We start from the raw sequence: 13,612 nt of genomic DNA, 5'->3' as shown, positions 1-13,612 counted from the left end.
AGCACAACACCACATGGCATACTGCAGATCAGTGGAAAACATTAGAGCTCAGGACAACATCACAGGGTGCAGAAAGAGAAGAAACAACTCAGCACAGCAAGGCAGGGTGTTGAGCAATACATCACAGAACAGCGTGAGTTGTGTTCTTACAGACGAGCACAGAATAGTCCATCACAGCAAAAATATCTACCGAAGCTCACATAAGCCACTGTAATTTTAAAAACTGTATTTGTCAGTGTGCTCTCTTCATGCTGAGTCGAGGCCTGCGTTTTTTTTTTTCTCAGCTCCAGCACGATCTCCAGGCCATGAAACAGCAGCAGGAGCTTGCAGAGAAGGAGCGTCGTCTGGAGCAGCAGCAGCAGAGCCAGCAGGAGAAGGAGCAGGAGAGGAATCGGCGAGAGCAGCATGTTTCCAGCCTGATCCTCCGGGGCAAGGAGCGCTCCCGAGAGGGTAAGAGCTCGACGCAGACATCATCACCATCTCCTTAACATCAGGGGGGGGAATTAGGTGTTTTGAGAAGCCCCGAGGCAAAGTAAGCATGTGGCCCCAAATCGTAACCCTCGACTATTTCCAATATTCTTTTAATGCATTATCATAGAGTGGGGTCTAAGCAAAAATATACATATAACAGTTGGATGTGAATGCTTTACTGTAGCTCAATGCTCCACTCATATATTCACATTGGTTCATGTACATGTTCAGTTATCATCATTATCACAAGGATAGCCATCGAGTCATGTGGCAGGATCAATATAGCCTTTGTAAGAATGTTAGCCATAATTTAGCCATAACATTCTATTTTATTGAAATAAAAGGAGGGTTTTCAACTAACATAGGCTGATATTAGATTGTGTAACAGCAAAAGCTACTCATCCTGTCGTCCACATCAATATATTTACTAAACTTTATTGAAACACCCACACAATATTTGATAAAACTACCTTCAAAGTGCTAAGATCAAAATAAAACAAATAAAGTGTTAGAGGATCAGCCCTCCAAAATAAAACAAGTTTCTCTCTTTTAGATTTTATTTGCCAAGGTTTTTAAATATCCAGTGGAGAGGCAATTTAGGTTCATATCCAACAATATAATAATGATGATGGTGATGATGACATGGTACTTAATCAGTTCATGCAACTGATGTCATGCGGTTGTCCAATGACATTTAAGCTGAGAGTTTAGGAGAAAATGTCTTTCAATAGCACGATGAAAATAGCCTCAGATATAGTATTTCATTTCTGTTTTTACCTTATAGCTAATAATAGAGATATTTATGACTTTGTCAAGTCAGGTAATTCGAAACTGTGACCTGCAACTGTAACCCTCCAATGGGAAAGAACATCTCTCTGCAGTATCACTGTTGCATTTGAAACTAATATAGTGCCACCTATACCACCAGGGGGAGATCTTCATACATAAATTGTGGCTGCCGGGGGAGCTATTGTAAACTCAATTTGAAGAAATAAAAGAGGGAAAAAAAGAATGAAGTACCTCAATTCCAGTAACTCATTTGTGATAAGGAGAATAAAACAGGTGAGGGAATCTGTTACAATATGGTGGATGTTTGATTCCTAACAGGCAGTAATATATCAGGAGTCAGAACCCTAGGGTAACCCCAATCCCGTTGGTTCCGTCTTTTGGCCTCACAGGGGCTGTGGCAAGTACCGAGGTGAAGCAGAAACTCCAAGAGTTTCTGCTGAGCAAATCAGCGAAGGACCCTGGAAGCAATGGAGTCAATCATTCTTTCATCCACCACCCAAAACTCTGGTACACGTAAGTATTTTCTGTTGCTTTAGCGTGAAAGAGTGCGATACAAATACAGAAAGTACATGTAAATCACATAGAAATACGATCCACATCATACATGTGATGTGTTTTTGTGTGACTAGGTCCTCTCACCACACATCACTGGACCAAAGCTCTCCACCTCTGGGCGGCACATCCCCCACCTGCCAGTACCGTCTGCCGTCACCCATGGAGAGCAAGGACGACTTCCCCTTGAGAAAGACAGGTTTGATGATTTCCTCACACACACACACACACACACACAGCACAGACATGAAAATGCAAATATACATAAATCTACACAGACCTAATTAAAGAGATGTGAGCATGAAGATATTGCCTCGTATTAGTCATTTTCCATTTACTACGCTGCGTTATAAATACACACGTGTGCGTGTGTCTTTTTGACCCTTGTCAATCAAGAGGTCGGTGTACCCATGGAGTATTTCCTGAGGTTGCTGATGACCTGCTAATAACATCAGTTAGGCTCATTATGTACCCGGCCCCTCCTCCGCATCCCTCCAGGGCTCTACACTAAAAACTTTCATAAGAGGTGACGCATGCCAGAAAAATAACTTAAACCTTCCTTATTCCTATTTGGATTACTCTAAAACACACATGTAACGACACAGTTTAATTGTATGTTTTCACTTCACAAGTTAAAATTTTAATTAGTGTTCGCCATTATTTTTAAAGGAACTACATTTGTCCCTATGTTACAATAATAAACCAAATTCCTTGGCCTCTTTTAGCGGTTTAGTGGGTAATGGGAGAATTAAAGCGGATTAATTTCTCCTGAGTTATGGGCTTTAAAAGCTATTTTGAAAAGACACAGGTTCCCACCAAAAAGCAGCTCAGGTTTGTTGGTTTAAAGTTTGAGCAATCCTATGGGGATGCTTGTATAAATAAGAATAATTCCTGCCTCTTGGTTTGAGCAAGCACAAGCTCGCTAAGCTAAATACTTCATAATTCAGCAATGAGGTCACCGAATTACTTTATGTCCTTTTCCTTTCTGTGTCTCTTTAGATTACATTGGAAAACAATTATACTTGTTGAGTTATTTAACTGCAGGCTTGTCATGTTGCATGTATACACAATTTAGAGATCAGACAAAGGAATTATGTCTTGTAAAATAAAGTCACTGCATGGCAGGACAACACATTAGAAAGGTAAAGGAAAGCTTTGACAGCTGTGTAATCTATTTCAATCACACCACCTTCAGAACATGCCTCTTGTAAATACATATTTACATTTCTGGGACATGTCTTTAGATCCCGAAGGTAATGAGTTGCTTGATGAGTATAATAACCAGTTAAAGACAGAGCGACTGTAAATGGTAGGAGTGCTTGCCTTTTGCTGTGAACACAAAGAAGCAGGTTTAAACAAATAACTGGACGGATACAATTTCAGTCTCAACATTTTCATCCTTTAATTCATGGTGAAATCATCTCTCCATTTCTGTGCCTGCCTGTCTTGCACTGATAAAACTATTTCTTGCTCTTCAGATTCCTGAATCTATATGTGGTCATTTCCTGCTTAGGCCTTCCTCCCCCACTTCCTGTCTGTCTTCATTAAGGTCCTCTGAGAGCTTGGCACCCGAGAGGGACACACAAAGGTAGTGTTGTTCCCTGAGCCACGAGCTGTCACTGATAGCTGATTGGCAGGTGTTGCAGAGTTAAGACGGGAACAGGCAGGATGAACCTCGACAGGACTGTTTTGTTTAAGCAAAGATAGCTCTCTCAAAACAAAAGTGGAGATGACTCCAATGCTCCACGTCAGACTCCCCACTGCTTTATCTGGCCTGAGAGCCGAGCGCCACCTTTCTCTGGTTGAGGTTCACAATGATGTACATGTAATATATATTGCTTAACACTTGGTGGTCAATAAGTATCTTTTAACATTGAATAGAAAAATAGCCTCAATCCATTTTAAGCACACTATTTTTTGATATTCAGGTGTAGACATTATGATAACAATTTCAACTATGGATCAGTACGTCCGGTAAATATCCCATTAAAGGAACAATCTGTGCTTTGAGATTTCATTTGGGTGTCCCATTAATAGTTATGTCATCCTTCAAAACACAGTTTAGCTGTAATGCCCTTGGCTTTACTCCACCCATTCAAAAAGCAAGTTAAAGAATTTCACATAATTAACTTGTTTACTCGCTACATATCCTCTTTGTTTCGCTTCCAGGGCCCAGAATAGAGCGCACCGAGGGCATGCGATAGTCTGTTGCAAGAATAGTTGCAGCTTAGCAGCAGGAAGTGCAACACCCTCTCTGGTCTTGACCCGGTTAACCAAATGTGTGCATTCAGCAGGTGCAGGAAAGATTTTCAAAAATAATTCCATGAAAGTGTAACTGTAAAGTATATCAAAGTAAATTGTGTGTAAAATTATCTGATCTTGTAAAGAATAGAAACATTTAACTTGCTAATCTTAAAACACAGAATGCCTCAAATTTTAGCTTTGCGTTTATGTTGTTAAAGGAACAGCAAACACTGACCGTTAATTCATCAATTTCAGGGCCACTTTAAACCAGAATGTCAGAAAAATGCGTGGCAGGCTCTTTATGTACAGAACACACACCTCAGCTTTCCACGCAGCCATCTGTGCAGGTCCAGGCTCTGATGGACGAAGGCACCCACAGTGACAGCGCGGTTTCTTATTAAGCGGCGGTAGCGTAACGCATTCACTTGCACAGCCACCAGCTCTGCAGCACCACTTTCAGATGTAATAAGGTGATTGATTTATGACTCTGGTATATTGGCGCCATCACTGTATGTTTTCGTTCACTGAGAAGCTGGAGCAGAAACGACCCAGGTGTTCAAGTGTATGAGCTCTGCAGCCGCCATCGTTGCCTCCTGTTGCATCGTGCATCGGGGCATTTTTTATTTTATTTTTTCCACGGAGACCAGCGAGAAAGTGTTTGTTCCCGAGGTGCTGTCTGGTGTTCCCGTGGCGACCAATTGGGATGCGTATATAGCTTGGTGGCAGCGGTGTGTAAAAATAGAAAGCAATCAAGGCAGCAGTGCGTGAAGTAGATTCATACGACTCCCAGCAGCATTTTCTCTCCATTTATCTCTCCTGCCTCTTTTCTTCCTCCCTCGCTCTCTTTCATTCTACCTCACACCCACAGGATTAGAGGTCTGTGCCACGTATTAGGGAAGAGGGTTTTGCTGCTTTTGACAAAAGCCAGAAATAGCAGCATCCAGCCCACTCTCCTATAGCTGTGCCCCCCCCCCCATCACCGCTCCCTCTCCTCCCCCCTGCAGTGCTCCCACGTCACAGCCCCACATCCCTATGGATCACTGTATGCTGTACACATCGCAATAGACCTATTTAATTATTGATCTGAGCTAAATAATTGAAACAGGTTGGCTATTGTGTAACAGGTTTACATAACTTGAATACAGTTTTGTGCTCTGGCTTTCAGTCAAAACACCAGCTTTTATTCTGCTGGTTTATGTGAGTGTATAAGGCTAGCTGTGTGATTTCATGTCCACAGGGTTGATGGGAAGTCCATATGAGATGTATTGACCCAGTGAGTCACTGTCACTGTGAGCGCGACTCAACTGTCAGGCACAAAAGCATTCACATAACAGATGCTTACATTATTAAAGATGATTTCTTTCTCTGGATTCAACCTCATTGCAGCTCAATGCATTGTTTGCATTATATAATATGTCATGATTTACCTTTTGCAAGACACTCATTGGTCTGTAATATTATATATTATGTAACTCAAGCCTAATCTATAGTTATTGTTCATTACTTACACCCTGAATTACGTTCACCAAATTAAAGGGAAATAAAGAAAGATAACTTAATTAGTTCCTGTTTATGCCCCTGTTTAGTAGTTACACTTTAGTGTTAGTCCCGTTCAAAGAATGGCATAAGTAAATAAACATGAATAAATAATTAATTCTTTATTGAGCTATTCTCACCGCTTTGTTCAACCTCTTAAATTCAATGTCATCAAACGAGACTTTGTTTTGGTACTTGAGAGGTGTTACTCATCTGTTGTGTGTAACAGTGTGTGTTCCATTGAGGTTTAAAAAATGATTCAAGAATTTGAAATGGAACAAAATGCGAATTTTTGACAAATGTCCTTAAATCCATCATTCACTAATACTAGTTGAGAAGTTTGAAAGCAATATGTCTATTGTGAAAAATATTGCATCAGCATTTCTGTTAACACTGTATAGGCCAAGCTGTGTGTGTGTGTGTGTGTGTGTGTGTGAGACTTTGGAGTGTGGTCAAACTCTGCATTTGGGTATCTCTGTTTTGCATTAGGAGGGGGGGAGAGCCTGAAACATCTGCCATGTTTTTGTGTTATTTTAACTGTTGCTACTGTATCAGACTGTGGTCACCAGGGCGGCAGGTAGCGGACTATTTCACTTCGAGCCTGTGTGTTGCTCAACCTAATTTAGTCCAGATGAGGTGGAAATGGGCCCAATCCTGACTCATTTAATTTATCTGAAACATACTCTGAATTTCACTGAAACTGAAATCGTTACATGTCGAAGCGTGACAACATTGCTTATTTTTTAACTGACTTATTCCTTATTTCTCTTTTAGTCTTCTCTTATTTTACGGCGTCATTATTTTCTTTGATAAGGTTAATTTCACTCAGGCTGTATAAAAGCACACCGTTTGACGCTATAAAAATAATCATAACACACTCACGTTTGTATAATTTATCTCCATGTGATGGGGCTTCTTTATTGTCCACATAGTGTGAATTGAGACTCACGTAAAAAAAATGTCTGCTCTCTGTCTTTTAGCCTCTGAGCCTAACCTGAAGGTACGATCCAGACTCAAGCAGAAGGTAGCAGAGAGGAGGAGCAGCCCGATGCTCAAGAGAAGAGATGGAAACATCATGACTCCATACAAGAAGAGGGCTCTGGAGCTAATGGGTGCGTTATATTTGTTGAATTTTCTTTTTCCCTGTTATCACATGTGCAGAATATTGTGTCCATCCTATTATCTGCTGTTTAAAGTGTTCTCTGAAAACAATACAAGCCTGTTCTTTAGTGGTATTGTTGCTTAGCTGCATAGTAACCAGCCAATTTGCAATTCAGTAGCATATTATGGTCATAGCATCTTTATGTAAGAAGGACCATTGTAATCAGGCAGCCATGACCGTACACATTAACCTGTTGTGAGGCCGCAGCTGTTATGCAGAGCCTCTGTGTGTGTTGTGTGCAGAATGTGAGCATGCATACTGTGTCTAACTCCTTGATGTTTTCGTAGACTCTACGCCCACTAACAGTGCCCCTGGCTCCGGCCCCAGCTCTCCCATAGGGGCCTCTAGTGCCTTGGGGGCAGAAAATGGACCCTCCTCTCTGCCTACTACCACAAAAACTGAGGTATGTTTATAAATCATCAGCACTGCTATCGACTTGCCAAAATGCGAAGCAAAAGTCCTACTGCTGATGTTATTCTGCAATGGAAATCATTTGAATATCAAAACTATATACTTTTATGTCAGGGTACTAAATGCCTGTCTGCCGTCCCGCTAGCAGCTATAAAAACAGCCAGTTGTCCTCTTGTCTGTTCCACTCCATTGACAATGACTCCCCACACTGACGTTAAAGAGGCACAGCTTGACCCACATGTCTGATTACCCCAAGTTTACTTGCATAAAGATGACACATTATGTAGTGCAAAAACAACAGTAGGAATTAATGCTGCACATTTTATTTTTTCTATCCAACATTTTTCTTCCAGATGTGCTGCACAATGAGTTTTATGTTTTGCCAAAAACAAAACAAAAAAAAAACATCTTTAGTTTGGCTGCAAGGTTGCTGTTGGCTTGTCATTGTAGTCTTGTCATTGGCTTGGCGGCGAGCCTCTTTTGAGTTGTTCGGAGGCGTTTCCCAGTAGATTCACGGCTGAGTTACTGACCAGAGCTCCCCTTGGACCGAGCTCACAAAGCAGACCATTATAGAGGGTGGCAGATATGACACATCTCTGAACAATCCTAGCAGAGCAGCTGTGTTTTCCTTAACCGTCGCTGTTTACTCTCCCAGGGATGTCCAGCGACACAGAGAAGGGGGGAGACGCCCTGACATCGGGCTGAAGGTCGGGGCTTGGGGGGGAGACGGTTTAATTGATATCCCAGGCACTAGTAGCCAAAGACACCCACATGCTAACAACACAAATACACACGATTGCTATTGTATCAGCCCCAAGCTGAAAGCCATTGGTGGACGGTGGGGCCTGCCCGTAGACCTCATGCCTGTTGCAAAAGCAAGGCATGTTTGTGCACCGTTACATTAGGTATCCTTTTTCAGAGGGAACGGGTCCCCTGGGTCAAATATGGGCCGGATATCCACATACAGGTCACTGAGTACTGGTAGGGGTTGGAAGGATAAACATGGCTGTTCCAAAACCACATGCTGGTCCGCGGCTCTGCTGGGTACAGGAAGTATGCCCCAGTGCTGATGTTCTCTGGGAGAGTAGCCTGAGGGTGGGGACCACGGAGTAGGAACAGGCAGCAGGCCGACTGGGGGCTGAAAAAACTGCGGGTGGAGCGGTAGATTTAGAGGTTTGCAATGTTTTATATATATATATATATATATATATATATATATATCAACCTCCCTGGTGCCATTCTGTGAAGCTCCAGGAAACTGTTGCTGCCTGCCACACCTTTTATATCTATTACAAAAACTCACACCTTTCCTTCTGGAGCACGGAGGGCTTGTTGTTCGTCATAGTGCATTAACGTTTATGCCGCTGCTCGTGTTGCCTTTTGAAATTGTCCACAGTGGGATTTCTAAATCTGTCGCCTTCTCCTAAATCTCTCTGTCTTCCCTCTGTCCTGTGTGTTTTTCGATGCAGAGATGGCCTTCACAGCCGAGATTGTTCCGACCCGAGGGCTCTGTGTCGATGCTGAGCTTATACACTTCTCCCTCTTTACCCAATATCTCCTTGGGGCTTTCAACTGCATCCTCACCCATTAGTGTAAGTACAGACTTCTTTTATTCAATATCCTTAGATAACCGTGTTTGTTTTACATTAAATAACATATTGCTTAACACACCAGTCTTGTGGTTCAGTGGCGGTCTAAGTTGTAAAAGCTGCCATCAGTGGCTGCCTGAGTTCTCTGTGCGGCCACAGGTCACTGACCTGTGGCCCCAAATGATTTTATCACCCTTAGATAAATATTGTTCTGCAGTGTCTTGTGTCAGGCGTGCGCTTATCTTCCCCTATTACCTCATTCATCACAGCGTTTAAAGAGGCCAAGTCCATTCAAGTGCAACTCCTGATAGCACAGCACATGATATATCATCTTTTAGCTCTTTGGCACATTCCACAGAGGCCTGTTCATCCGCTACAGGAAACTCTTACCATTGAGTGAATCATTTTCATTCACAAAAAAAAAAAGCAGTAGTATTGAATTTGAACAATGAAATGTCACATTTCCTACAAATGATAATAAGTAACGAACAAGCCCAATGCACAGCATATGTAGCGTGATTTAAAGAATAACCGTTACTTTATTATCTTTGATGCTTCTCTCAGGCCGCCATGGGGTTGGCGGACAGATCGACAGAAATTAGGCATGGGCTGCCCGGGCACCTGCTGGGCCCTGTGCCCCTTCAGACAGGCCTGGAGTCTAAAGTGAGCCCCAGTCACCAGGCCCTCCTCCAACACCTCCTGCAGAAGGAACAGATGAGGCAGCAGAAGATACTCTCCTCTGGTTAGACTGCCTTATTTCATGTTATACATTACATTACGTTGCACTACACTACATATTGCTATGCTATAAATTAAAAGTACAATATGACATCAAAAGAAGCCTAATACTGGTTTTGATTGTTTTGTTTTTCAAGGCCAGGGCACCATGTCATCCCACCCTCAGTCCCCTCTGGCCATGAAGGATCGCCCCTCCAGCAGCCGGCCCAAACTACCAAAACACCGGCCCTTGAACAGGACCCAGTCAGCGCCGCTGCCTCAGAACACTCTGGCCCAACTTGTCATCCAGCAGCAACACCAGCACTTCCTGGAGAAGCAGAAACTGTACCAGCAGCAGATCCATATAAATAAGGTATTGTGCTGTTCATCGAGGATTTTGACTTTCAGATTTCTTTTCGCAGCATTCTCTTTTTCCTCTCAAGGTCTCAGGAGGTCTTATTTTACTGCAGGGAGTCTGATTTAATCATTTTAAGATCACAAATGCTGATCTATTTATAGCGTTTTGTAAAAGCATTCTGCGGCAGCTCAGGGTTAGAGACCCGGGCTGTTGTCTGTTCTTCCCAGGAATCCCGGTGTTGTTTCTGCAAAAGCAAAGAACTTCTGCCTTGACTTCAAATGGGAGAAGAAATGCTTCCCCTGCACTAATTATGTTATCATAGCTTAAGGCATCAGTGCCGTTCACATGCTAACTCTGTGAAATTCAATTCAGCTGAGTTCAAATGAACGAAAAAGTGCCCAGAATAAATTTTGTTCCTCTGTGGCAATATTTATGTTTCTGTTCGCCGGCTGAGGTGACCTCGCTATACACAGAGTGTAATTATTCTGGTGAGGGACGTGTGCGAGGTGGCAGACACTGTGAAAGGCAGCATTGTGTGAGCTCTCATACTGATGTGTCCCAACGCTGGGAACCATAGAGCAACTCTCACCTAGAAGTCATAAAAAGCACAAAGCACCACAAGCACTTATTGAGCAGTACGGATACAGCTTTCACCGTAACAAACCGTTTCAGTTTGAAGTCCTCTGTAAAAACTAAAAATGATAATAAAAATAACAATGAAATCAAGTTTAATATCAGCTGTAATTATTGAAAAGTCCTCACTGAAGTCGATTTGATTTGAAAAGAGCTTTGGAATAATTGCGACATCTTGTCTAGCAACACATACGCATGCCCTGCTCTCATCACTCAGGCCAATGAGATCGAAAGTAAATCCTCTTTAAGTGGAGGTTATAAATGGCCCCTAATCAGGGATGAGCCCTCGGTGTTTATTGAGAGGGATCGCCCGAAACATTGCCCTAATTAATTTCCTAGCAGAGGCTGGTCCACGGTTGTTTTTAAACGTCCTTCAGTGCCTGCAACAGTAGGGGGCACTAATGGAAGTTTACAAGAGCTTAGGGATTTTAGGAAGTGGTATGGACAGTGTGTACTAATGCCAAGCTAAGGAGGCTAATTCTTGTAGCTGAAAGGATATTTATATACATTCTGTAGACAGTAATGTTGCCGGTTAGCAGCAGGGGTAGGCGCTCCAGCTCTTGGAGCCCTCTTGTGGCCGACTAATCAAATCATAGCACCATTACATTAGCAGAGCTGCGAGACACTGAAACATCCCTCTGAGTAGAGTTCTTCTGTCTGGCTCAATTTCAACTCACATGCCTCCGTACCTGCTAACAAATCATTCATTTGCTCTATCGGCTTTTTAACCGGCTTTGATGTCCCCAACACAGACAGTTGCAACTGTTAATACAAATGAATACTGTCTGTGATTGATTAAAAGACTTTTTGATGTAAGTAAGATAAAACGAAAAAAAGATTTGAATGATAGCCACAATTTACATGCGAAAACACGATCTACCATTGGCAAGATCTTCTGAACTGTACACTAATCCACTGATGTGGGTCAGCGACAATTATCCAGTGTAAGAAGAGCACTCCCATTTAGCAAATTACAGTGTTCACAGTATATTGTATGTTTCCCTCACAGTTTGTTTTGTTTCTTTTTTCAACATCATGATAGTTTGGGAAAAAGCTTAGAATTATTAAATGTCTATGACTGTTTTTCTGATAATCTTTGGCTGTATTTGCGTGCTTAATGTCGTTCATGTGGCAGAAATCTCACTGGATATTCTTTTTTGCTTTGCTCTGATGAATGTTTGATTTGTTGAGGATCACTAGCTGCAGGTTATCCTCATTAATGTGGAGCCAATGTGTTTTGCAGCTGCTGTCCAAGTCCATTGAGCAGCTACGTCAGCCCAGCGCACACCTGCAGGAGTCGGAGGAGGAGCAGGAGGAGCAGCAGCACCACCGAGAGCTGACGGAGAGCATGCAGGAGGACCGGCTGCCCCCTGGAGGAGTCATCCGGAAGCACACGCTGAGCAGCAGCAGCAGCAGCGGCTCGAGCGGCGAGCTGCCCGACGCTCACTACGGGGTCATCAGGGTCAAGGAGGAGCCGGCGGATAGTGAAGACGAGGCCCTGACCAATCAGGGCTTAGAGCCAGAGCAGAGCGCCTATCTCCACCAGGTCAAAGGACGACTGGTGATAAGAGCCATGATCTGAGAAGGGAAGAGGATGAGATCACACACTTGCAACATTCGCAGATAAACAAGTCTCTACAAAGATGTGCATCTACATCCCTTCGGTTTACACACACACACAGACACACACACACACACACACACACACACACACATACACACACACACAGTATACACACATAGAGCAGCCATCGCACAGTAGGCCGGCTCTCCCTGTCACGACATATGACCCCTTTTCACTCAGCTGCAGCTCACACTCTAAGACTCTCTGTTTGTGATTTTTGTGTAGTGATCTCTGTAAAATATGTCACTCTTATGTATATAATATGAAGACAATTTAGACCGTTCTTTTTAAGAGCTGCTTTGATCTTAGAGTCCGCTCAACTGACAAAAAGGCTGTATGTACAAATACTGTGGATTCAGCATCAGAGATGATTTCTTGAGGGAATGTTAAACAGGTGTACAGTTTGAAGAGCCAACTTATGTTCCCATTCTGTACATTTTTTGCCATGAAACATTTGAATGCTCTTCTATCCAACTTTGGGAGTCATCGTAGAGTCTGTTAAGGAATTTGACACACTACACACTTGCTGTTCTCAAATATCTGTTATGATCTTCCACATTAAGTGGTCTCAGAGCTGGAACAGTAATGAACATCTGTCTTAGAGAGAATGTATACTTAAATCCTAACTGAGGACTCTCCCTTAGGGCAGACTTTTGCGCTAAGAGCGATATTGCCGTTGGAATATGGTCCACTGCTCATGTTGAAATTTGAAGGATAAAGCACTAAAGCCCCGCTTGGGTGTGCAGGCATCTCTAAACACACCGCGTGTCTCCATGCCTCTCTCTCTCTCTCGGAGCGGTCCCAGAGCCGGGGCTCTGTGTTAAGCCGAGCTCTCCTCCCTCTGGGTCCGAATCAAAGCTCGGCGGGTTCCTGCCCAGCTTTCAGCAGAGGAGTCAGACAGAGAGAGAGAGAGAGAGAGGGCCGGGCAGGAAATGCCTTGTAGAAGCCAGGAGTTGGAGTGATTCATGTGTGCAGGAATGTTGAGAGAGGAGGACCTCGGGTTTGAGGAGTCCAAGGGGCCAGGCTTGAGAATTGATTTACTGTCGAGGCGAATTACAAAGTGAGTGGGGATATGGTTAAGGGAGTCCCTTTTTAAAGGGAATCGCTTCCTACGTATTCCCTCGTGGCATGCTTACCTCAACATGCAGGTTTGATCAATAAAAAATAAAAAAAAGACCCCGACAGGACCTTGCTTCTTCTTTTTCTTTTTTCGAGCCTGTTTTCCCCTGAAAGTGCCCATTGCGACATGTATAGTCCGTCTTAAAGTGATGAATCAAATGTATTGCATAGCCGTAAACCTCCCTGTTTCATTTGTACCGTTGACTAAATGTAAAAAAAAGCTAGTATGAGTTTCTGTGTTTGGTTTCATGAGAAAATCAAAACTGTCTTATGTCTAATACTGTACATTCAGATTGTCCGGTTTTAATGTTTTTAGTGTAAGTAAACCCAATCAGAACAATGTGAGTCTTGTCGTCTTGATGAGAACCCCTTTGCTGCCGGGGGGGGGGGGGGGGGGGGGGGGGGGG

General features: G+C 43.1%; 1 protein-coding gene across 5 annotated transcripts in view; it reads left to right on the top strand.

Annotated features, from left to right (window-relative positions):
• hdac9b (histone deacetylase 9b) overlaps window positions 1–13,586 on the top strand; it is a 34,537-nt gene extending 20,951 nt beyond the window's left edge. For 4 of the 5 annotated variants that reach the window (XM_031853097.1, XM_031853094.1, XM_031853096.1 and 1 more), the window contains 9 exons: window positions 285–450; window positions 1,641–1,773; window positions 1,890–2,011; window positions 6,573–6,704; window positions 7,042–7,157; window positions 8,635–8,757; window positions 9,319–9,496; window positions 9,630–9,844; window positions 11,706–13,586. In XM_031853097.1, the coding sequence (XP_031708957.1) occupies window positions 285–450; window positions 1,641–1,773; window positions 1,890–2,011; window positions 6,573–6,704; window positions 7,042–7,157; window positions 8,635–8,757; window positions 9,319–9,496; window positions 9,630–9,844; window positions 11,706–12,044 (1,524 nt within the window). In that variant the 3' untranslated portion in view covers window positions 12,045–13,586. The remainder of the gene's footprint in view (window positions 1–284; window positions 451–1,640; window positions 1,774–1,889; window positions 2,012–6,572; window positions 6,705–7,041; window positions 7,158–8,634; window positions 8,758–9,318; window positions 9,497–9,629; window positions 9,845–11,705) is intronic. The other variant, XM_031853095.1, reaches the window with a different exon arrangement.
• The last annotated feature ends 26 nt before the right edge of the window (window positions 13,587–13,612 follow it).

This window comes from Anarrhichthys ocellatus, unplaced genomic scaffold, assembly GCF_004355925.1.
Source record: "Anarrhichthys ocellatus isolate YVR2014 unplaced genomic scaffold, GSC_Weel_1.0 scaffold13, whole genome shotgun sequence".
Lineage (NCBI taxonomy): Eukaryota > Metazoa > Chordata > Actinopteri > Perciformes > Anarhichadidae > Anarrhichthys > Anarrhichthys ocellatus.
This window is presented reverse-complemented; position numbering and strand designations above follow the sequence as displayed.